The following is a 25,172-nucleotide window of genomic DNA, read 5'->3' as shown; positions in this document are numbered from 1 at the left end:
CTAATTACCCAATGTGAAAGTAAATGTTATTTCTTTGTTTGTTCTGTACTTGTGAAACGCTGAGAGCTAGCCAGGAGCATGTGACCTGTGGAAGTCTACTCCTCCGTAAAGCACGCCATAGCAGAAGAGACACTCCTAGGCAGCCTTCACTGAATCAGAATTAAGTGACATACTGTGTCTCCAATATAGTCTCTGGCCACGAGCCACCTCTTGTTTTATATCTGTATTGGATCTGTCAGCAGGTATGTGCTCTTTGTGAGTGAGGATGATGAGGACTCGGATGAGGGGTGTGTCCGCTGGAGGAGATGCAGCACTAACAAGGCCACAGAGGGATGTGTGTGGTGGGAGATTTTTTGTAATAGTTTTTTTATTGAACCTTTATTTAACTAGACATTAACCAAAGACTAAACAGATTACACATTAACCAAAGATAACTCCTGTGTAAGATAGTGTGGGGACATGTCCATTGAATCTTATGCTTGTTAACCGTTGTTCACTCCTAATGGGTAGTTACTCTCCAATGGAGATGTGCAATCACAGGCCTCCTGATGCTCTCTCTCTCAAACCCTTGATTCCACACAGCAGAGGCCTGGGTGTTGCCTGGGGCAGGTGAGGTCAGACTGGCTGAAGATGGAGGAGCTGGCTACCCTCAGACAGGTAAGATTTTCACTCTGCTCAATCTATGTGTGTGGGGCATTTTGTAAATGGAACATCTTACTTTTAATGGCATCCATGAATCTTGCTCATCGTGTTTGTGTTTTGGTCAGGGATCTGGAGGAGGAGCTGGCTGCTCTATGTAAACACAGAACATCCTTGATAGATGGGACCAGGGTAACACAATTTTTATAGCCCGCATGGCACTTTTCCCAGCTCTATTACAATCTAAAAATGATTTGATTATTACAATATTTAATCCCCTATCTCCCCTCCCTTCCCTTCTCCCCCACAGTCTCAGAGAGAGTGGAGTTGGACAGACAGCTGGACAGTGCCAAAACAGAGCTGTTTTCTGAGCAGCAGCACTCTAGACTCAAGCTGGACTCTATGCAAGAAGTACAGTATTAGACTGGTGCCCAGAACGTGCTTTAAAGTGATAGTCACCGCTTTGAATGTGTTTGAAATTGTTTCTCTCCATCTGTTTTCTTATGTGTATATGTAGCAGAAGTTGGACGAGGCTTGTGAGGTGCTCCAGTCTGTGGACTGAGGAGAGAGGTCACTGAGGGACAGGTTTGAAGGTCTGAAGGAGAAACACAGGCAGAAACAGGAGCATGGGGAGTTCCAGAACCTAAGGGAGCGGCACAGCATCTTCCTGAGAGAGACCCAGGAGCAGGCACTCACACAGATGGTTGGTGGGCTGGGTAGCCTCTAGAACACAGTGTCTATGGATGAGTCTGTTTAACTGTGCGTATAAATGCGTGTAACTCACTGTGTGCATGATAGTGTGAGAGCATATGTAGTTAAATGTGTGTGTGCAGTATGTAAGGGGTGGTTTTGTTTGTCTCCTTTAGCATCGAGAGCTGAAGAAGTTGAAGGAAGAGGTTTGCTTGAGGTAGCCTAGTGGTTAGGAAGACATCCAGCATGTGAGAGGCTCCGGCAACTGGGTTTATTGAAAATTTGCAAAGTATTTCCTTTGTGTTCTATCAGATTCAAACACTGATGTTTTACTTGCTGGTGTGTGTCTAGGCAAGCTGAGGAAAAGAAAACAGTTGCTTTCAGAAAACAAGCCATCTCTCACACACAGCACATTGAGTCCACACAGAGCTGCATCCAGGTCAGTATCTCAGGATGTCCTGCCCTCTAAAAGTAAAGGGAAAGGAAAAGGGGATACCTGGTCAGTTGTACAACTGAAATGTGTCTTTAACCCAACTTCTGAAACAGAGAGTCCCGGGTCAGTCTTACAGTTTCCTTTGCAGATAACGGAGGAGGGGGGAAGGAAGGAAGCTGAAGGAGAATCTTAATGAGCAGAAGGGGGTTATGGCGAGGCGAGAGAAGGAGCTGTATGCTGAGGATCAGCAGTTGGTATAGGTTTCTATTCCCCGTGTCTCCTATTCTATGTCAGATGAAATGTATTCTAAAACTTAAACAAACAGGATAACACCGTATCTGTGTTCTACCTTCGATACACAGCACCATAGAGGTAGAGAAAGAATGGGAGGTAGAGAAAGAAGAGGCTTTACAGGTGCAGTGTGGGATACTGGAGGAGCAAGCCCGGGATGCTCTGGAGAGTGAGAGAGAAGAGGAATGCCCTGGCTCTTCAAAACAAAGTGGTGGAACTACAGTAAACAGAACCAAGATCACTGGTCACCAACAAACCATCAGATTTCACTTAATTACCATGAATTAAAGGAAACGGGTGAAGAATAGATACAGTATGTCATTCCTCTCTCCCCGCTCTGTCAGAGTGTGCAGGACCTGGAGAGTGAGTGCCTTGTGCAGCAGAGGGAGCAGGTGTCTGCTCTGACTGTATTGAGTAGGTCCTTGAGAGAGGATCACCAAGCTAAGCTACAGAGACTGCGCAGGAACATGGAGCAGATGATGAGAGGCCTACCACCTCCTGAACTAGCATCTAGAGATCACTACAAAATGACAACATATCATGTACAGTTTATGAAGTAAGATGGCACTGACAGACATGGCAGCTCTGCTTTTAGCTGCTAAGCAACTTTGCAGTATTTTTTTTGTGTATTATTTCTTACATTATTAGCCCAGATTTTTTTTTTTGTGTTATGTGTTATTACACATAACTTTTGGATATCACACCAGCGGTAACTCGCCAGCATTACGACCAGGAATACAACTTTCCCAAATTGTTTGCAGCCCCCAGGGCAATTGAACTTATTCCAGAGGCTGCTTCAAAACACCGCCGGCAGAGAAGAGGTATTCGGAGTGGACTTCTTGTCTGACTCAGGAGGCGTGCATAACATCCACCGCTTCCGAATATATTACTCGCTAATGTTCAGTCTCTGGATAATAAAGTAAACGAGTGCAAGGTGAGGATCTCTTTCCAGAGAGACATCAGGGATTGTAACGTACTCTGTTTCACGGAAACATGATTCTCTCGGGATATACTGTCCCGGTCCATGCAGCCATCTGGGTTCTCAGTACATCGCGCAGACAAGGAATAAAGAAGTCTCCGGGAAAGGCGGGGGTGTATGTTTCATGATTAACTACTCATGGTGTGATTGTAATAACAGACAGACACTCAAGTCCTTTTGTTCACCCAACCTAGAATACTTCACAATAAAATGCTGACCGTATTACCTCCCAAGAGAATTCTCTTCGGTGTAGTCACAACTGTGTATATTCCCCCTCAAGCCAATACCACGACAGCCCTCAAAGAACTACACTGGACTTTATGCAAACTGGAAACCACATATCTTGAGGCAGCTTTTATTGTAACTGGGGATTTTAACAAAGCAAATTTGAGAAAAATGCTACCGAAGTTCTACCAACACAATGACTGTAGTACTCGCTTTGGAAAAACATTGGACCACTGCTACTCAACTTTTCGAAATGCCTACAAGGCCCTCCCAGGCCCTCTGTCAAATCTGATCACGACATTTTGCTCCTCTCTTCCTATAGGAAAACATTCACATTTTGCTCCTCTCTTCCTATAGGAAGACACTCACAGGAAGTACCCATGCTAAGGTTTATTCAATGCTGGTCTGACCAATCGGAATCCATGCTTCAAGATTGTTTTGATCACGCGGAGTGTGATATATTCTGGGTAGCCTCTGAAAATAACATTGACGAATACACAGATACGGTGACTGAGTTCATCAGGAAGTGTATAGAAGATGTTGTACCCACTGTGACTATAAAAACCTACCCAAACCAGAAACAGTGGATAGATGTCAGCATTTAGGCAAAACCACCACATTTAACAGTGGCAAAGTGACTGGGAATATGGCCGAATACAGTGTAGTTATTCCCTCCGTAAGGCAATCAAACAGGCAAAATGTCAGTACAGAGACAAAGTGGAATCGCAATTCACCTGCTCAGACAATCATGGATTACAACGGGAAAACCAGACACGTTGCAGACACCGAAGTCTTGCTTCCGGACAAGCTAAAAACCTTCGCCCGCTTTGAGGATAACACAGTGCCACCAACGCAGCCCGCTACCAAGGACTGTGGGCTCTTGTTCTCTGTTGCCGTCGTGAATAAGACATTTAATCGTGTTAACCCTTGCAAGGCTGCTGGCCCAGACGACATCCCTAGCCGCATCCTCAAAGCATGCGCAGAGCTGGCTGAAGTGTTTATGGACATATTCAATCTCTCCCTATCCCAGTCTGCTGTCCACACTTGCTTCAAGTTGTCCACCATTGTTCTTGTACCCAAGAAAGCAAAGGTAAAGGAACTAAATGACCGTAGCACTCACTTCTGTCATCATGAAGTGCTTTAAGAGGATAGTTAAGGATCATATCACCTCCATCTAACCTGACACCCTAGACCCACTTAAATTTGCTTACCGCCCCAATAGATCCAGACGATGCAATTGCCATCGCACTGCACACTGTCCTATCCCATCTGGACAAGAGGAATACCTATGTAAGAATGATGTTCATTGACTATAGCTCAGCATTCAACACTATAGTACCCTCTTAGCTCATCATTATGCTTGGGGCCCTGGGTCTCAACCCCGCCCTGTTCAACTGGGTTCTGGACCTCCTGACGGTCCGCCCCCAGGTGGTAAAGGTAGGAAACAACACCTCCACTTCGCTGATCCTCAACACAGGGGCCTCACAAGGGTGCATGCTCAGCCCCCTCCTGCACTCCCTGTTCACCCATGAATGCATGGCCATGCACGCCTCCAACTCAATCATCAAGTTCACAGACGACTCATCAGTAGTAGGCCTGATTACCAACAATGACAAGACAGCCTATAGGGAGGAGCTGAGGGCCCTGGGTGAATGGTGCCAGGAAAATAACCTCTCACTCAACGTCAACAAAACAAAAGAGCTGATTGTGGACTTCAGAAAACAGCAGAGGGAGCACAGCCCTCTCCACATTGATGGGATTGCAGTGGAGCAGGTGGAAAGTTCCTCTGCGTACACATCACTGACGATCTGAAATGGTCCACCCACACCGACAGTGTGATGAATGGGCTCTCCAGAGGATGGTACTGCCCAATGCATCACCGGGGGCAAACTACCTGCCCTCCAGGACACCTACAGCACCCGATGTCACAGGAAGGCCAAAAAGATTGTCAAGGACATTAACCACCCAAGCCACGGCCTGACCACCCTGCTATCATGCAGAAGACGAGGTCAGTACAGTTGCATCAAAGCTGGGGCCAAGAGACTTCTATCTCAAGGCCAAGGGGGAGCACAGCCACAAGCAGGCCACATTCACAAGCAGGCCACAGCCAAGCTAGAGCAGCAGAACGACACTGGGCCCAGGAGCTGGGGGTAGTGTCAGGATCTGCAGCACCTGCTGGAACACCGCTCCCTTCAGCTCCCACACAGGTACTTTTTCACACATTCTCATATTCATATAGAAGCACACTATTCTTGATCAGCATATGAATTTGTATATAGTACTGTGTATTCTAATATTTTGTTGTTGTGCTCTATATTGGTGCTGTGCTGCAGTCCTACGGTGGCCCAGGCATTCCAAACCCTGTAGGCCCTCAACGAGCAGTTTCTGCAGACAATCATTCGACCACAGCAGGAGCTGGACTCACAGAGACGCAGCACTCAGCAGCTGAGCCGGGACAAGGTGTGTTCAGGAAGACACACTCACTTAAATACACACAAAAAAACACAGATATACAGCCCATACAAACATGCTTACATTCTTGTTGCGTTACACACACTGTTAAGAATCAGATGTGTGCTTTAGGAGCAGAGGTTACGTATTTAGAGAGAACAAATGGGGATAAAGAAAGAGCAGTCCTTGGACTCACTGAAGGAGAGACTCATTCAGGTATAGATCTGACTATCTTTGTGACAGACGCACGCACGCACACACACACACACTCTGTCCACGTCATATGTTGATGCTACAGGAGCAAATTGAGGAGCTGCGTAGTCTGCAGCGGGCCCAGGTGCGGGAGGGTGGAGACGAGGCAGGTGGTGTGGCTGCTTCCCTGCGCAGGCAGCTGCAAGCCAAAGACCAGGAACTGTGCCTGGTACAGAGGACATGGGACAGTAGAAAGAACAGACCACGGCTTGCTTGGCATGCAAGTTTAAGGAGGAGCTGACAGCCAAACTGGAGAGGTTTGTACCATCAAATCCCACATTATGTACACAGAGGGGACTTTTAAAGGACTATTGAAGTAGTCACTTTACTTTTGGCCCATGTTTCTGACGAAGGTGTGCAGGCTTTGGTTATATCATTAACAGACTTTGGGAAGTGTTCTGTTGTGTTCAGCATTTTCACTTTTTCCACTCCGCAGGTGCAAAGGAAAGTTGTTGAAGGGGTGGGAACGGACTTTACCATTGAGACAGCATGTCTAGAGACTAAGCCTTGACTCTAACTCATTAACTCGTGTGGTGGAAATTCTACCTTTAACTAATAATGAGGAGAGGTAAAATCAATAATCAATCAAGGTATTACTTTTATTAAAAACATATTATCATAATGAGGCTGGTTGCCCCACCCCCACAGGTGAGATGGAGTGAGAGCCTCCCTGTACACAGAGCACAGGAGCATTTATATAGTCAAGCTACCCCATGCAAGCATCTGCAAAACACGTGACCCTATGTATGTGTGTGTGAGGGAGACAACTGGGTGAAAAGGTTGCCTCAGTCTGTCGCAACTGAGTGAGGACAATAAGCGCCAGAATGACAGGAAGTCACTCCAGACATACTTTCTCTAACAGTAGCTCAACGGTTCAAGTTGGGCAAGTGCTTTTGACTGTCGGCCCAGATTATATATGGCCGTACTGGTCACACACAAAACATGTATCTTTCGCCCAGAAACAGGCTCCAAACAGAACAATAGCTCTGTTACTGGTGTGCAGCATATAACCTTTACTCTGTCTCCAGTTAACTTAAGAAGTACCAGTCAGTTTCTGTCATATTCTTGGCTGAGTGCCCAGACGAAATGGGGTCATTCTACACACACAAACAGTTAGAACAGGCCTCTTATTAATGTGCACACACTTTTCTATCTTTATATGAGTTTGTTAAAGAAACTATCTCAAGCCCAATCCCTAGACCTAAAGAATTATATTTTAGTACACAAGCATTAGTAAGGTTTAACAGAAATTGCCCTCACACTAGTCATCCCATTCTCCTTAGAAAACATCTCAACTCACTGTAGAGCAGCTCTGTTCAGTAGTTTCTACAATGTTATCATACCATTCTGTACATCTCTGGCCCTTCTTTGGACACTGTGTTAGCTAACCTCCAGATGAGCAATGCCATACAACTCTCCTTCCGTGGCCTCCAACTGCTCTTAAATGCAAGTAAAACTAAATGCATGCTCTTCAACCGATCGCTGCCCGCACCTGCCTGCCCGTCCAGCATCACTACTCTGAACGGTTCTGACTTAGAATATGTGGACAACTACAAATACCTAGGTGTCTGGTTAGACTGTAAACTCTACTTCCATACTCATATTAAACATCTCCAATCCAAAATTAAATCTAGAATCGGCTTCCTATTTCGCAACAAAGCATCCTTCACTCATGCTGCCAAACATACCCTTGTAAAACTGACCATCCTACCGATCCTCGACGATGTCATTTACAAAATAGCCTCCAACACTCTACTCAACAAATTGGATGCAGTCTATCACAGTGCCATCCGTTTTGTCACCAAAGCCCCATATACGACCCACCACTGCGATCTGTACGCTCTCGTTGGCTGGCCCTCGCTTCATACTCGTTGCCAAACCCACTGGCTCCAGGTCATCTATAAGTATTTTCTAGGTAAAGCCTTGCCTTATCTCAGCTCACTGGTCACCATAGCAGCACCCACCTGTAGCGCGCGCTCCAGCAGGTATATCTCTCTGGTCACCCCCAAAGCTAATTCTTCCTTTGGCCGCCTCTCCTTCCAGTTCTCTGCTGCCAATGACTGGAAAAAACTGCAAAAATCACTAAAGCTGGAGACTCTTACTTTCCTCACTAGCTTTAAGCACCAGCTGTCAGAGCAGCTCACAGCACCTGTACATAGCTCATCTGTAAACTAGCCAATCCACCAATCTACCTCATCCCCATACTGTATTTATTTATCTTGCTCCTTTGCACCCCAGTATCTCTACTTGCACATTCATCTTCTGCACATTCTACCATTCCAGTGTTTAATTGCTATATTGTAATTACTTCGCCACCATGGCCTATTTATTGCCTTACTTCTCTTATCCTACCTCATTTGCACATGCTGTATATAGATTCTTCTACTGTATTATTGATTGTATGTTTGTTTATTCCATGTGTAACTCTGTGTTGTTTGTGTTGAACTGCTTTGCTTTATCTTGGCCAGGTCGCTGTTGCAAATGAGAACTTGTTCTCAAATAGCCTACCTGGTTAAATAAAGGTAAAATAAAAAGTGATATACTTTAGCCATCAAAGTTGCACATTAGTTATGCTGTGTCAGGAGAAGATATTTCTTACAGACAATCTATTACATCTAGTTATGTTTGTGGTGCAGAAAGGCACAAGAGTAGAAGCAGAGGAAGCTGAAGAAATTGGAAGGGGAGATGAGATGCATTACTGGGGTTAACATCACCATATAGGGCCTGGGGGAGCCTTAACACGAAGCTACAAAGGAGCTTTTTTAGTGCTGAAGTAGTTCACTGGTTAGGATTAACAGGATGTGCCCTTAAAGTTAGGGTAAGGGTTAGCACAATCCGTTAAAAAAATTGAATTTTGATTTGGATTATTCTGCAGCTAAACCGATTTAAATAATTTGATTTGAATGGAATTGTAATTGTTTTGTTGGGTAAATGCATTTCTTTGAGTTGGATTGAAATGTATTATTTTTGGATGGAAGTATAATTTTTAAATTGGGTAAATGTATTATTTTAAGTTGGATTACAATTATATATATTTTTTTTAACTCAAAATAATAACTTTACCCAAATTAATCAATAACCCTAACCCTAGCTCAACCCTAACCCTAGAAATAGCCCTAAACCTAAACTTAATCCTAGCTTCATGTCCACACCCCTCCAAAAATAGACGGCTTGGAACGCAATCAATATCAATGTCAATTCTCATCAAATGATTGAGAAGTCTGAAATACGGGACAGATGTAAGTACTGCCCTGGGTAGAATTGTGACATCTGGTCACCATAGAGTCTAGGGCAACCATACTGAACAATAATATAAACGCAATATGTAAAGTGTTGGTCCCATGTTTCATGAGCTGAAATAAAAGATGCCAGAAATTTTCCATACGCACAAAAAGCTTATTTCTCTCAAATGTTGTGCACAAATTTGTTTACATCCCTGTTTGTGAACATTTCTCCTTTGCCAAGATATTCCATCCACCTGATAGGTGTGGCATATCAAGAAGCTGATTAAACAGCATTATCATTACACAGGTGCACCTTGTTCTGGGGACAATAAACGGCCACTCTAAAATGTGCTGTTTTGTCACACAATACAATGCCACAAATGTCTCAAGTTTTGAGGGAGAGTACAATTGACATGCTGACTGCAGGAATGTCCAGCAGAGCTGTTGCCAGAGAATTGATTCATTTCTCTACCATAAGCCGCCTCCAACATAATTTTAGAGAATTTGGCAGCACGTCCAACCAGCCTCACAACCGCAGACCACGTGTAACCACGCTCATAAAATGGATGACATCCTAAATGATGGGGTAAATGGCCTAAAGGTCACAATAACAAAATGGGTTGTTAAGTTCACGTTCCTCTGGCTTTAAAGCAGTTAAGTTTAACTGCTCGTCTAAAGGCTGGGGAGTGAGTGAATGTTTAATCGACTGACATGTCTGCATATTCAGGAAATGTCTCTATAGGAGGTAGGATCACGTGACCAGGCTGCAATCAGAAGGATCCTTTGAAGCTACAAGTCATCTTGTAACGGTTGATTGCTATGTTGCAAGAGAGCTATTGTAATCATCATGCCCAATGTAGACATTGGCTAATGTCTAAAGTGCATATTAAGGATACAATCAAAATGTACAATGACAGTGAATTGCATTATTTTTCACATTATTGTAGGTAGAGCATCATAGCCATCTTCCCTCCAAAGCAAACTGGTATATTGTAGCTTACAACACATTACAACAGTTTCAAGACAGCTGACATGCTTCCAGAAAACGTTTTCTTGAATGCGAAAAAAAGGACCAAACCAGCTTTGAAAAGTAACTGTTCTTAAAAACATAACCCCAAGCTAAACGCTGAGTATAAAACGTTCATAGTGACAATCTGAGCTCAATGTCTCTACTTCCCTTTGAATGTCTTACACCCTTGTCCTCTGTAAAACAAAGCATTTGCTGAGCACAGGTTTGCTTGCATTTAATGTAACTACAACAAAACAGAGACTTCTCCAATTTGGCTAAGCAGACCACTTAGCCAAGTTGTTACATTAGGATTACAACAGAGTGTGCTGGCACTGGTCTTAAAGTTTCAACTGAGACAATCCATTAAAGGTGCACTATGCAGAAATCCCTCCACCATTTCCTGGTTGCGAAAATTCTATTAGTTCGCCTAATTTCAGTTTATGTGACAAAACAAGCAAGTAAAGTATAGAATCATTGTACCATCTAAACCACTGTTAAATATATTTTCCATAACCAAAAATATTGTATTTTCAACTGTGTGCAAAACCGAAAGTAAAAGACACAAAAACGAATCTCAAGAACGGGAAGCATAGAAATAGTGCACATAGAACAGATCTAACACTTCTTAAGGCATCAGCATGCTTCAGTTCAGCTGGTGCCTAGCCAAACTCGGCTAGGCCAGCTGAACAAGTGTGCTCGCGTACTCCCTTAAGACCTTTGCTTGAAAAACAGGTAAAAAGCGGCAATAGTACCATTTGTCTATTTTGAGACACCGTAGCCTGTATACACTTCCTCAAAGTAGTCAGAATAAATCTAAGATAACTCAAGAAATCTGTCATTAATTGACGTTTTTCCCAAGGAGATCTTAGTCGCGCAATTCTACATCTAACTAAGATATTTGGTACAAAACAAGTCGTCTCTTGTTGAATCACAACAAAAACTATTAAAGAATCCTTACGGTTGACCAACCACTGACGAAGGGGCGTAGACTTTGGCTACAGACTTTGGCTTGCCTCAAGAAAAAAACGTTTGCCCGAAACAACCGTTACCGAAGTCCAAAACAAACAAAAACATTTCAAAATGTCATAATATATGCACTAACTGTTTTGGCTGGGAAGCATGAGGACGCCTTTAGACTTGCTTTCAATGAGAATGGCAGATCTATAACAGATTTCTATGTGAATTTTGGCAGGTCGCCCAAAAGGTTACATATTACAGCTTTAAAGGGTGTCTTTTGTAAATGACTGTGGCTTTGTGGTACTTGTTACAATTTGTCCCATTGCATATTTTCCTGGATCATAGTAAAGACTCAAATCCAGCATTATCTGATTGTAACGCAAAGAAAGGGGTTGCTTGCCCTCTTTTGGCAAAGTGGCATACACATGCCATGCTGCCCAACAGTCTGGTCTTGAACCAAAGTGGACGTTGAATATGGTGGCTTCACACGCTCGTGAGAAATGGGAAACTGGGAAGTCCGACATGATTGTGTTCAAATGCTTTTGAAGTCTTAACAATTCTTCAACCACTAAGATTTTAGCTAGCAAGTTTGCTTAACATTGACAATAGGGTCAAACTAGCTAGATTATCAATATTGATAAGGTTGTATTTGTCAAATTGATTGTTTGAAAAGGTGAACGGTCAATTTTGAAACATCACATCTCGAGTAACAACATTTTCTCAGTTTCCCACTTGTAATTCCAACATGGAGAGTCGTTCAAGTAAAATTTCCACTGGGAACTAGGAGCTTCTGATAACCTTGATAGCATGTGAACGCATATCACTATGAAGCTTTTGGATCTGTCTATGCTGTCTTCTCTGCCTCTCCATGGCTTCTCGAAGGTCAACAAAGTGAACCAAGGCTGAGAGCTGTAGCTGTTCTCGGCACAACTGATGCTGGTTCTCCCAGGCCCTACAGCTCCATGTCCTCCTCTCCAGCGCTGTGGGCACCTGCCCCTGGGCTGCAATACATAGGGGAGTATGTCTCCCCTGGGGTGTTTGTGGGGGTGAGGGAACTCAGAGAGGCACTAGGGCTCGGGGGTTGCCTGCTGGTAATCTGCTGCTTCCTCTGCCTCTGTAGGGAGTCCTTCAGCCGCCGGGCCAGCGCAACCTCTGGGGGGCGCCATACTACCAGCTCCATACAGGAGTGGCTCCTACAGTAACAGACGAGGAACAGGTGAGTCGACGAGACTGACAGAGAGAAATAAATAGTGGACATCTCCCAAAGTTATAACGATTATTCACTACTGGCTACAATGACAGATGGGTAGGTACTTCAATTAAAGGTTCCTCTAAGGTGGAGTATAAGAAGGAAAAGGTACGTACACAGACTGGGCCACAGTGTGGGGGAGGATGTCACTGATGCCACGCTGAAGCCCCTCCCTCAGACTGTCAGACATCACCAGCATGGGCCTCCTGGGTGCTGGCTCCACATCCAGGTCCTCATCGTCGTCATCATCCTCCAGGGTGATCCTGACAGAAACAGACTAACTTCACTGTGTGACAGTGTTTATACAGAGTGTGTAATGCACTGTGCAGACAAAATAAATGGTGGTAAAGCTGATACAAATCATATACAGTAATAAAGCACATTATAATTATGATGAGTTATGGCCAGTAGTCTGGACTCTCACATTTCCCCCATATGGTTGCCCCCATATGGTCTCATGACTCACCTCTCCTCAATCTCCTGCAGTCTCCTCTGTGCTGCCTCCACCTCCATGCAGGAGCCTTCTGCTTCTGGACAGGCCAGAGCGGAGGAAGACCCGGATAAGGGCAGCCCCAGGTCCTGAGTCCCCAGACAGGGCTGGGGGAGTGCTTGGCTAGATGATTCAGGTAGAGGGGGGATGCTGTTGCCTGGTGGCCAGTTATGAAACACTTTGGGGCTGAGGTAATCCAAAGGATCGCATCCTGCCTCTTCCATCAGCCTCCTCTTTTTGGCACTGCATCCTCTGGAGAACAAACATTGTTTTGAAGCAAATCATTTAACATTTGAAACTAAAATGCGCTTCAGAATAAACACTAAATGTTAATATTATTGATTTTTTTTCCATTCTTAACTTACTCGTCATCTGCTCTCCTCCTGTGCTTTCTCAGGCATCGTCTCTCCCAACTCCTGAAGGAATAGCAATAAGAGATAAAGAAATTGAAGTGAAATGTAATGTGTTAGCAAGTCTGGTTCTGGCAAATCTCCTGTAAAGCACATGCTTACATATGTGTGTGTAGTGCAGTGCTCTCATCACTAGACTCCTCTACTCACGTGTTTGGGGGCAACACTCCCGGCAGGTGTTGACAGGTATTTGCAGGGCCAATATTGATCCCGATTTCAGTGACGTTGATAAGGCCAGGGAATGAGTACATGGCAGGCAACAAGCCCAGCTCACTGCTCATGGGGCTAGGATGATGCATGATGCCTCAGGTTTAGGTGAGGTGGAAGGTTTGAACAGAACTCTGGATGGTAGATGCGCAAATGGAAAACACAGGGAGGATAAATTGAGTTTTCGAAGACTAATCTAAAATACAAAGATATATGATAAAAAAAATGAACCATTTCACGGGTGGAATTTTTGGTACAGCAGGCATAACTGTTTTGGTCACCAATCCATCATAACAAATACTAACTCACTAGGGTATTGTGGCTAATGTTAGGTGCTAACGCAGAATAATGTAAATTGTTGTCACTCTTGGCTAGGCTAGCTGCCTTTTTTATATAAAGTTAGGAGGCCCTGAAACTGTAGCCAGCTGGCAAGCTTGCTAACACTAGCTAGCTACTTAAGTCAGCTGGCTAGCTAACTAGTAGCTATCTAGCAAACTTTATTTGGCAGGAAGAAACGCACAGTCTAAAGGGGGTTCACAACAACAGGCAGGTCATGTTGGACCTTGCTAGCTCAGTTAGCTAGCTTGCTAGCCATAGATAGCCGAGACGAATCTATTGCAGAAGAGGAAGGCAAACAAACGAATATTTTGCTGATTATAAAGGGCTACCTTTATTTAACTTGAACCTGATGCAGTTGGAACTTTTGAACGCATCTAGCTAGCAAACATACCTGTATCACTTTCACTGTGTTTATATAACGTTACCTCCTTATTTTCTCTGTCACGTGTTCCGCTTTTCTGAGAATCAATTCTGGGTTGAATGAATGCAGTTAGGCGCTAACAACAGTGAGCCAAGCACGATTCGCAAATGTTCATGAAGAATCGAGGCACGCAAAAAAAAACACTCGTTGACGTTCTAGAAAATAAGTGAGCACTCGCTTCTGGGACTTGTAGTTGTAAAGGGAAAATATGTTGTAGTTTATCAAATCACAGGTCATGTGACTCGACCATAAGCGCGATGTCAACATAAAATCAGTGTGTACCGAAATCTGTACCCAAACGCTTTCATAACGACAAGTTCGCTCTACAGGTAAGTGACGTATATCTTGACCATTACAAGAAGATTAGTAATGTTTGAAATGTAATGTTTGGGATAGATCATCTGTGCCAACAAACAATAAGGTATGGATGGACACTGCATGTTATTTTCACTTCATAGTTGGCTACTGAACTAAAATCTATTGAGACCAGCTATGTTTTTTTCCTCTATAGGTTGGTCAGAATGTATATCCTATACATTCTTAGTGGACTGCTGGCACTGGTTGCAAGCAAACCCTGTGGTAACTATAATTTATCCCTGAAACACAATAACATCTGATTGGTAAACATGTGCATGCCTCTGTCTAGGCCTGAGTTTCCTCACAAATGTATTTACTCAAAACAAGTTATTTGAAGAGCAAGTTGGAAAGTATAGAGGTGGACCACGTACCAATTCATCCACTGGCAGTACTGTCAATGATTTTGCAATGGATTATTGGATGAGTTTGAATAGATAATCCACAACCCCTTTTGTTGAACAAATCTCCTGTGATGCAAATATTCTCACATGTGTCCTGTCACCTCTGCTCTGTTGATGTTCTGTAATTTGATGCACAGAATGTATTTCATGTCGCTAAGGTGTTCTTATCAGTACATATGTCTATGTCAGTGCCTGCAAAACCCCACTGGCACTGGGCAGAATCTCAATTGCATACTCCTTGTGTCCTCTAGCCTCCTTCTCAAAACCCAGTGGAGGAGATCAGAGAAGAGGGACAGTGGGTTTTGAGAAGGAGGCGAGGAGTGTGCAATTGAGATTCTCTCTGAGCCGGTTGTACTTGTCATGTGTCAATTACATCAAGGTGACCGTTGGAGAAGGCATTCTTAGGACACATTGGCTGCCTTGTGGAAATTCCTTTTGGTTATTAAGTTGCTAAGGTCTTTGCTTCTCCATTGTGTGTGCATGATTGCTGATACAGCACAGGAAACACACTGGTTGTGCAATGCTTTGACCTCGATGACACTTTATATGATCTCAGTGAGCACACAACAGGTCTTTTGTCGTCTTACTGTGGGTTTATTAGTCATATCTCATATCTCTTGGTAACATTGGAAGGTATCCTTAGGCAAGTTATTTAACTTGTGGTTATGCTAAACGTGAAGTGATTTTACTTCCATACGGCATCATTTTCTTGTTTCTTCAGTTTTCAATCTGTATTGTGTGTCCAGATCCTGTAGGATCAGAGCCTGGTGAGCTGCTCCTCTCACTCAATAAGAATCTGCTGCGTTCTCTGGAGGATGAAGGAACGTCCCCCAATCCCAGTGTGCACCTGGCCCTGCGCCTGTCCACTCACCACAACCTTGGCATGGAGAGTGATCACCTGAATGCACTTAAAACAGATTTACACACTGACATTGAGAGGTAAAATAGCATGTTTATAAAGCCCTTCTTAATAAGTGCAAACATCATTTTATGTATTCCTTGTCTTAAAAATGACCTGCAGTGTGGTTGTATTCAATTTCTTCTTTTCAGTTACAATTGATACTTTCAAATGGCCACTGGACTATTTACATTGACACTGCTGCTACTCGCTGTTTATTATCTATGTATAGTCACTTCACCCCTACCTACATGTACAAATTACCTCGACTAATCTGTACCCCTGCACATTGACTCGGTATCAGTACCCCCTGTATATTGCCTCGTTATTTTATTGTTTTACATTGTATTATTTTGTACTTTAGTTTATTTTGGTAAATGTTTTTTTTTTACTCTTCTTGAACTGCACTGTTGGTTAAGGGCTTGTAAGGCAGCATTTCACAGTAAGGTCTACACTTGTATTTGGAGCATGTGACAAATAGTTTGATTTAAGATTATATTGAATAATCTTTACCCTTCAAAAACCTTCCATCTCTCCGCCTTACCCTGTATCCTCTCCTTTCAGCTCTCTGGCCAACAGCCAGCCAGTGGTGGGTCTCCTGGCCCTGTACACTCTGGCCCTGAAGGCCTCCTGCTACGACCTCAACACCTTGACCTTCACTGTCAATCAGAGGAGCGAGACCCTGCTGACTCATCTCAAGAGACAGATGGAACTGGAGAAAGACCACATCGCCTGTAAGCCTCCACATTCCTCCATCTATCTCTACCATCTTTGTTAATGCTCTATAAAATGTCTGCCATTCTTTGTTTGTTCTCAGTTGCTGTTAATTATTTTGTCTGCTATGTCTGTCTTTCTCTGCTGCAGTCAGCCAGCGTCCTCTGACTAACTACTACCAGTATTCTCTGGGCGTGCTGGCACTGTGTGTGAGTGGAGTTAGAGTCAACTCTCACGTCAGCAACAAGCTCATCAGGGCTGTAGGGCATGGACATATCAAACATGAAGCCTCCGATAGCATTGGTAAGTCTGACCTAGGAAATTCAGTAGCCTCTCCCTACTCTGAATCTGTTTTTTTTATAGTTAAGCTGTTTAAAAATGTATTCACTCACACTGGCTCCCTCCCAATTAGATTCTATATAGGTGATTTCATGGAGATGACTCTATAGCCTTGCTTAATCCCCTCTGTCCTTTTTTAGACACGTTTGCCATGGCTGGGATGGCCCTGCAGTGCCTGAAGGAGTCTGACACCCAGGTGCAGGATGCGGCTCTGGACAAAGCCCTGGACCTCATCAAGCTGAAGCTACTGGACTCCCAGCGGGCTGATGGTCACATGGGCAATGAGTTCAGCACAGGCCTGGCAGTGCAGGTAAGGACTGGGCCACTTCCCCTCTCGAGGCCTATATTAACATGTGCAGCATTTAAGTAAATGACTGATTGGTGCAATACAAGCATTTCGCATGCCAATAACATGGTGTCCCAGGCCCTGCTGGCGATGGGCAGCCAGGTGCAGGAGTGTGCTAGCTCCATGGAGGCCATGAGGTCAGATGTGAGGAAAGGAACCTATCTCAACCCCATGGCTATGTCCCAAACTCTGCCTGCTCTCCAGCAGAAATCCTATCTGCAAGTCAAGGGCAAGGAGTGCCGCAATGAGGATGGCAAGTGCTGCATTATCACCTAACCAAATAGTGGTCAATCTGTTTTTGAGGTGTGAGCCTCCTCACAATGCTTTTTGTGGTTTTCCTCTGCAGACAGCCTGGTCCTGGAGGCCAGGGAGCCAGTGACGGTGTTACAGAGTCATACCAACGTAGCCCTGAAGGTGGAGGTGGTCAAATCGCATGGGGCATCTGCTGTCTATTCTGTGGATGTGCCAACGGGCACCTCGTTGGTTGATGCTCTTGAACTCCTTCAAAAGACCAACATTGACTTCACGTGAGTTAATGGGGCGCTTCTGTTTTTTTGGTTGAGACATTAATCAAGTTCCAAATGTATACTTTTTGGTGAGCTAATTTGTCTTGTATAAAAAATAACTTTATATAACTTCCCAGTGTTGTGAATAGCTTAAAGTGTCCTATCATAAGTAGAACATGATGAATTGTCCTCCTTGCTCCATCCTCTGCCTACACTGCAGGTTTGAGAAGGAGACCAGCCTTTGGGGACCTTTCCTGAGTGTGGTGAATGGGGAACTGGCTAGACAGACCGACCGCAGATACTGGCACCTCTCCTCAGACGGCAACACTCTCAGCCAGGGTAAGAACACAGAGGGTTATGTGGCATAGTCAACACACAAACAAATGCACATGCAAAAGATAACTTTCTTATGTCGTTTACTAGTTATTACTCAACAATACAATTACGGTCTTAACTGCTTTGATCTAAACATTGATTTCCTCAATGACTAAAAATCAATGATTTGTTTCTCTATTAGGTATCAAAGATTTCAAGATTGAGACGGCTCAACAGATCACCATCAAAAACACCAGATACTGAGAATCAAAATGTGTGAAGCACAGTGATTGACAAATATGTCATGTCAAATTATCTGATGGGAAAGCAATCCAGCTCAAAAATGTGCTTTATACTGTCATGTACTGTATGAGATTTTAGGAGTAAAAAATCGGAGATTTTAGGATCCTCAAAGGTTTGCAACATCTTTTATGGACTTGATTCAGTCCCCTGGGGAGTGAAAATTCACTGTTTTAGCAGAGACAATCAACTCGATACATTTTTACTTCTACCTCTATGGATTATTTTACTACACACATTCTGTGAATTCACATTTTATAGAGAGGTATAACAAGGCAATTATATTATCTGTTAAATGCGTGGTTTGAACGTTTTTGCATTTGAAGAAACAACATGATAATAAACCTTTGGATAAACTTGTCTGCTTTATTTTGCTAGTTGTTACAGAAATATGATAACAAAATATCCAGACATTTTAGCTCTATTGTCTTAAGGGTTGGGGTGGACAGTGTACAAAAAAAAAGTAGACTGAGCCTATACTACAGTAATAGTAAATAATTATGTGAAGGTGAGAATGAAATAAAACTCAAATCACCTCCTCACCCTTACATTTCACACCCAGAATCAACAGCAGGTGGCAGTAGCTATGCACCAGCTAAGATTATTTTTAACTCGACAACCGGAAATGCAGGGCTGCTGTCCAAAACATCCGGCTTTAGCAAGCGTGTGACATATTAAGACGTCTGAGAAGCCAAAAATAAATAAAACGCAGCCTTTAGAAGAGCATTAATTAAACTTGTATGACGGCGCTGTAAAATATATTTTAATGTAATGATGTTCAAATCATGCCTCTTGTGTATGCTATTTAATGGCCGAACTTGGCATTGATTTCTTGTGACAGCTAGCTAACGTTACTGTAGCCCCAAACAGTTTGTTTGACCTAGCGATAGCTAGCCATCTGGTCACTAATGTCATGTACTCATTCTACCGGTTCCTGGTGTTGAATCTGATTTCCCATTGTAAAAACCTCACAGTCTCGTTGCGATATATCGGATCGGTTAAGCGGCATGTTTTGAGAACCCGCCGAGACGAAAATCCAGTGCTTCTCTACTCAACAATTGCGAGAAGGGCGACCAACCTCTGCCTGTTGCGCTCACCACACTGTCATTCAAGCACCGGGCCAATGGACGACATTAACCGAGTTAAGAGGGTCTCAATTGAAGGCAACATTGGTAAGAGTGAGCATGATTTTCAGGCAGTTGGAGTAAATTTGAGGTGACGAGTAGAATATTGACTTGAGGAAGTTGATCGTGGAGAAGATGGCGGAAACTGGGGTTTTGTTTGAAACTGTTTAGTGAGTCCGGTGGAGCTAATAATACAGAAAGTGAGAATGAGTGGCGAAGAAAAGGGGAAACAAAAGAAGTAACGCTGTGGTGTAAAATAGGAAACTATACTTTTTTGTTGTCAGAGTGAGGGATTTGGATCAATGCTACTTGGGAAATCCGTTTAACGTTTCAAGGAAAATCTGCTTTAAGACTCAAAAAGATATAGGAGTGAGATATTTCCTGTATGGATTTTCGTAGCCAGGCGCATATCAAGGGAGTTATTTCTGGGGTGGCGCAGGAAAAAGGCAGAGGATATTACTGAAGACATCGATGGAGTGGTTGGTTCACGTCGACTGACCTGTATGGTGGATGGAAAAATGAATTCACTTCATCCATGCTACTGTTCTTTGATGAAGTCTCTCCCTTCTCATATAAAGTTAGGATTCGTGAGATACCCTGTAAGAGCTTTTGTGCACACGCCCCTTCAGTGTCATACATGTAAAATATTTGGTCATGTGTGCAGAAGGGAAGAGTATCTGTGCCAGATGAAGTGAAATGCTGCAACTGTAAAGGTGAACATGCCCCTGAATTCCTGGAGTGCCCTGTTAGGGTGAAGGCGAATGAGGTGGCAAGGGTAAGGAGTGTCCAGCGTGTCTCCTATCTAGAGGCGGTGAGAAGAACAAGTGGCAGGGAAGAAACAATGATAGTAGAGCCACCACAACCAGTGAAGGGTCCTCATCAACTGAGGGATTGTGAAATGCTACATGTTAAAAAGGTGGACTTGGTATTATTTATTGCAATGGTCATAAACTGTACAGCATAAGCGGAGGAGAAGTCTAAGAAAACGGGAATCATTGTGAATGCCACTGAATTTTTTTGGGGTCTTCGTGATCCGCAGCCGAGGCCGGGCAAGAATTCCTGTCTGTGAATGTACTGCCATCACAGGCCCCTGAGCCTGTGTAGGGATGTATTTTGGAGTGGACTGTGACTGAAGAAGTGGGATGGGTTTTCTTAGTTGATGTGTTTTATTTTGTATGATGTTGTTTTCCCACTTTCCCACAATGTTTTTTTTTTTTTTTTGTCTTATTCAATATCCCGTCCAGCTGGTGGCGGTAATGCACCATTAAGGTTGGATGCCAACCACCGTTAAACCCCATCGAAGAAGAGTATTGACTTGTCTGGGTTGGTGATGCTGTTCTTGTTCTATGCCATCTTCAGCGGTAGGAAAGTCGACATTCGCACAACTCCTGCAGTTTGCTGGCCAAGACTGGGAAGTGGTTCCTGAGCCCGTGGGGAAATGGCAGAGCATCGAGAGTGGGTCTTCACAAGTAAGTTAATCACCAATGTTGACAGCTTATGAATGTGGGTCATGAATGGTCACGTATTCATATGCCATATTATTAAAGATAGTTTACATTCAGTCTCCTTAAATTAAATGTTGTTAGCTACACAATCAATAAGAGAGACGGGCTGGGGAAAATCCTTGTTTATTGTATGTTTTATCTAATTGCTTGGTCACTTTGTTCTGGCCCATCTCATCAGCAGAAGGTCAGTAACCTGTTGGATATGATGTACCAGGACCCTCAGCGATGGTCCTACACCTTTCAGACCAACTCCTGCATGAGCCGCATGCGCACCCAGCTGCAGCCACCACCAGCACACCTGTTCAGAGCAGAGGGCGTCCCTGTGCAGGTCTTTGAGCGCTCTGTGTACAGTGATAGGTAAGAGGATGGGGAGAGGGCAATTGATGCTGCTGCTTGATAGTTTGTGCAGCTGTGCCCATGCTGCCCGTCTCCATTGCCTCCCCATACACATTTCATTTCTTCAGGTATGTATTTGCCCTGAACATGTTTGAGCTGGGCTGCATCAACTCTACTGAGTGGGCTGTCTACCAGGACTGGCATTCCTTCCTGGTGGAACAGTTTGGCCGTCAGGTGGAACTGGAGGGCATAATTTACCTCCAAGCCCCCCCACAGGTACAGCCTTACATTCACTCTAGTATAAGTTGCTTTTGTCAAGGGTGACTCACAAGCCATACAGCATTTCCTAAATATAAATAAATATGAGTATCTGTACACATGTGAGTACAACTCCGCCAAAGGTTTTGGGAGGTTACAGTTGATGTTTTGTAGTAGATTGTGTAAGGTTTGGATTGTGTTTGTGTTCCTGTCAGAAGTGTATGGAGCGTCTGGGACAACGGGGGCGGGTGGAGGAGAAAGGAGTGCAGCTAGACTACCTGGAGAAACTACACACCCAGCATGAGAGGTGGCTCATAGACAAGAGCACTAAGTGAGTACGCAACATGTTTAGACAAACTAACATCCTGTTGTTCCACTCAGTTTTTATTATGTGAGACTTTCCCTTGATTGTTATCTTATACTTATGAAGTGATGATGCTAAGATCTTTTGAGGTATTACATTTCCCGTTGTTGAATTTGCAGCAATGGTCAGTGTAATTCTGAAGGTTCTTGGGTGTTGTAATGGTCAGTGTTTCATGCAGTGACTTTCTCTCCTTAGGCTGCACTTTGAGCAATTGACCCGGGTGCCTGTATTGGTGCTGGATGCCAGTCTAGAGTTTGAGGAGGACCCTAAGGTGTGGGCCAAATTTATCACACAGGTATGTGACTCATATTTTTTTCTACTTTCATGCACAACTACACACACATGCAAATAGCTACCTCTTGATCTGAAGGTTGTACCACAGTTTGACGGTCATATCTAGATGGGATACGGCTTTTGTCAAATTATGTATTTTTGGTGCGTTTTCGCGAACCCTAACCCATTTCCTCACCTTAAACCAAGTCTCCTAACCTGCTATGTTAATTCTACTTACCTGCTGTAGAAGTTCTCTTTAACCTACTACGAAAAGTCAATATTGGGCTTTCGACTCTGTCAATCACCTTATTCTTATTGGCAGACTCAATAGCCTTGATTTCTCAAATGACTGCCTTGCCTGGTTCACCAACTACTTCGCAGACAGAGTTCAGTGTGTCAAATTGGAGGGCCTGTTGTCCGGACCTCTGGCAGTCTCTTTGGGGGGACCACAGGGTTCAATTCTCGGGCCGACTCTTTTCTCTGTATATATCAATGATGTCGCTCTTGCTGCAGGTGACGATGTCGTCTACAAAATAGCTTCCAATACTCTACTCAGCAAACTGGATGCAGTCTATCACAGTACCATCCATTTTGTTACCAAAGCCCCTTATACCACCCACCACTGCGACCTGTATGCTCTAGTAGGCTGGCCCTCGCTACATATTCGTCGCCAGACCCACTGGCTCCAGGTCATCTAAGTCTTTGCTAGGTAAAGCTCCGCCTTATCTCAGCTCACTGGTCGCGATTACACCCACCCGTAGCACGTACTCCAGCAGGTATATCTCACTGGTCATCCCCAAAGCCAACACCTCCTTTGGCTGCCTCTCCTTCCAGTTCTCTGTTGCCAGTGACTGGAATGAATTGCAAAAATGGCTGAAGCTGGAGACTCATATTTCCCTCACTAACTTTAAACATCAGCTATCTGAGCAGCTAACCAATCGCTGCAGCTGTACATAGTCCATCTGTGAATAGCCCACCCAATCTACCTACCTCATCCCCATATTGTTTTTATTTACTTTTCTGCTCTTTTGCACACCATTATCCCTACTTGCACATCATCTGCTCATTTATCACTCGTGTTAATCTGCTAAATTGTAATTACTTCGCTACTATGGCCTATTTATTGCCAACCTCCTCACACCATTTGCACACACTGTATAGACTTTTTTTCTATTGTGTTATTGACTGTACGCTTGTTTATTCCATGTGTAACTCTGTGTCGTTTGTGTCGCACTGCTTTGCTTTATGTTGGCAAGGTTGCAGTTGTAAATGAGAACTTGTTCTTAACTAGCCTACTTGGTTAAATAAAGGTGAAAAAAATATATATTGATAGAAGCTGTATCCCTTCTAGACAAAACCCAGTTTGACCACATGGGGGAACTTATGACAGTCTTGCTGTTGGAAAACGTTTAACTTGGCTTCAAAGACCTGAATTTTTACCTTATTGTTTGTTTTCAATATTAGTAGTAAGGTGCTAATATGTCATTAACATTTGATGTTTTCCCATTTGAATATTTCTGATGTCTTGTGTGTTTGATATGAAGTATTTATTGGAGTTGTAATGAGGTTGTTTGATATATTGGGTTCTTGGTCTCTTATTTCCCTCTACTTAGGTGAAGGACTTCTTCAGTGGACTATGAGGTACAGTCAGTTGTGCGGCTATGAACTCCATGGGATCAAGATATCTGCAACCATTTGGACCTCAGTCAGTATATGGCATTTGCAACTGTTCTGTCTGATTTATCCCCCACATCCTTTCACTATATCCTCACTTATTTTGGGGTATGTCAGACTTCCAATTGTGGGGTTTCCGTTGGCTAATTACAGATTTTAGTATGCAGTTTGTGAATATAGAATCAGATCTATATTGGACCATATTCAACATAAATAAAGAAGCAGATTTTGGATTGTTATCTGGGAACTGTAAAAAAATAAATAGGCCACAATCTGATGCAAAATTGTCTGGTGTTGTGGGAATTCTAACCAATCAGGAGAGACTTTCTTCATACAATCATACTTTAATATCAATTAATTATTGCAATTATGGAGCTGGTCAATGTTAAGGTCTTAGAGTGGACCTAAAAATGGTTCATAGCGCACAAACAAGTAATGTTAGTTCCGTTACTCCTCTGTTCAAACCAGACTCTGTTCACCTCATATCTCCACACAGCTGTGCCCTTGAAAGATATGAGAAGAACGGGATGGACTGAGACACTGGTCACTCTCAGGAGGCAGAGTGGAAAGATACCTTCAAACAGACAGTGGAAATGTACAGGTTTAAGGCTCATACAGCACATGTGCATAAAAGTTTAGCATTAAGAACTATTAAAGTAATTCTTCATCACATTGTCTCTGCTACTGTATACAAGATTAAAGCGCTTACAGGATTTTTCCCCTTACACTGGTCAAGTAGTCTGTTACAGATGTTGTTTCTCCTCTATATTGGTTTCGACTTCAATGTTACTTTGGGTATTTAGTTATTTACTTATTCCTGTATTTATGGTGTCAGAGTTGCATCCTATTTGAGCTGCTTTGACATGTAATTCAGAATACCACATCAATAAATATTTTGTAGCCAAATCTGATAAAAGGTAAATTAATAAATTTAATTAAAGTTGTAGTGGTTTATTTAATTATTTTGTATACCTTTTTTAGATTTTGTTATTATCGAGTATAAGCTTTATTTACCAATGTCTTCATTGTAACGCAGTATAAATTGGTTCAGATTCACAGTTGACCGATTCAACAACATGCAAAATATTGCTTTAGAAACGTGGACATCGGTTTCGAGAACTAATCTTGGAGAATTTAATAATTCAACTAAAACTAATGTAGGCCTCCGCCAATTTCAAAAGATATACGTTTTCAGC

General features: G+C 43.3%; 3 protein-coding genes across 10 annotated transcripts; 2 read left to right on the top strand and 1 right to left on the bottom strand.

Moving 5' to 3' along the window:
* Positions 1-10,417: 10,417 nt before the first annotated feature.
* Positions 10,418-14,394, bottom strand: LOC139389971 (coiled-coil domain-containing protein 117-like). Of its 3 annotated transcripts, none has more exons than XM_071137026.1 (6): positions 14,237-14,394; positions 13,450-13,640; positions 13,255-13,305; positions 12,866-13,141; positions 12,516-12,662; positions 10,418-12,343 (listed from the first exon to the last, which is right to left on the bottom strand). In XM_071137026.1, the coding sequence occupies exons 2-6, from the start codon at positions 13,596-13,598 to the stop codon at positions 12,103-12,105; spliced, it is 864 nt and encodes a 287-aa protein (XP_070993127.1). In that variant the 5' UTR covers positions 13,599-13,640; positions 14,237-14,394; the 3' UTR covers positions 10,418-12,102. The 3 variants fall into 3 exon arrangements, with proteins under 3 accessions (XP_070993127.1, XP_070993128.1, XP_070993129.1); XM_071137027.1 differs by having other exon boundaries at positions 14,271-14,389; XM_071137028.1 differs by having other exon boundaries at positions 14,175-14,255.
* A 6-nt stretch (positions 14,395-14,400) lies between these two features.
* LOC139389970 (transcobalamin-2-like) lies at positions 14,401-18,802 on the top strand. 2 transcript variants are annotated; one of them, XM_071137024.1, is made up of 10 exons: positions 14,401-14,595; positions 14,778-14,845; positions 15,771-15,963; positions 16,487-16,656; positions 16,787-16,939; positions 17,116-17,285; positions 17,400-17,574; positions 17,668-17,848; positions 18,048-18,166; positions 18,345-18,802. In XM_071137024.1, the coding sequence occupies exons 2-10, from the start codon at positions 14,788-14,790 to the stop codon at positions 18,404-18,406; spliced, it is 1,281 nt and encodes a 426-aa protein (XP_070993125.1). In that variant the 5' UTR covers positions 14,401-14,595; positions 14,778-14,787; the 3' UTR covers positions 18,407-18,802. The 2 variants fall into 2 exon arrangements, with proteins under 2 accessions (XP_070993125.1, XP_070993126.1); XM_071137025.1 differs by having other exon boundaries at positions 14,480-14,595; positions 17,400-17,578; positions 17,672-17,848; positions 18,345-18,801.
* Positions 18,803-19,066: 264 nt separating this feature from the next.
* LOC139389774 (deoxyguanosine kinase) lies at positions 19,067-24,701 on the top strand. 5 transcript variants are annotated; one of them, XR_011629423.1, is made up of 8 exons: positions 19,075-19,614; positions 20,926-21,035; positions 21,250-21,428; positions 21,536-21,683; positions 21,881-21,996; positions 22,225-22,324; positions 23,916-24,007; positions 24,473-24,701. XR_011629423.1 is itself a non-coding variant. In XM_071136718.1 (7 exons), the coding sequence occupies exons 1-7, from the start codon at positions 19,356-19,358 to the stop codon at positions 23,940-23,942; spliced, it is 936 nt and encodes a 311-aa protein (XP_070992819.1). In that variant the 5' UTR covers positions 19,067-19,355; the 3' UTR covers positions 23,943-24,701. The 5 variants fall into 5 exon arrangements, 2 of the variants coding, with proteins under 2 accessions (XP_070992819.1, XP_070992818.1); XR_011629425.1 differs by having other exon boundaries at positions 19,078-19,614; positions 21,253-21,428; positions 24,445-24,701; XR_011629424.1 differs by having other exon boundaries at positions 19,078-19,614; positions 24,445-24,701.
* The last annotated feature ends 471 nt before the right edge of the window (positions 24,702-25,172 follow it).

Source organism: Oncorhynchus clarkii, chromosome 30, assembly GCF_045791955.1.
Source record: "Oncorhynchus clarkii lewisi isolate Uvic-CL-2024 chromosome 30, UVic_Ocla_1.0, whole genome shotgun sequence".
In the NCBI taxonomy this organism is placed as follows: domain Eukaryota; kingdom Metazoa; phylum Chordata; class Actinopteri; order Salmoniformes; family Salmonidae; genus Oncorhynchus; species Oncorhynchus clarkii.
The sequence above is the reverse complement of the archived record's forward strand: the minus strand, read 5'-3'. Positions and strand labels throughout refer to the sequence as shown.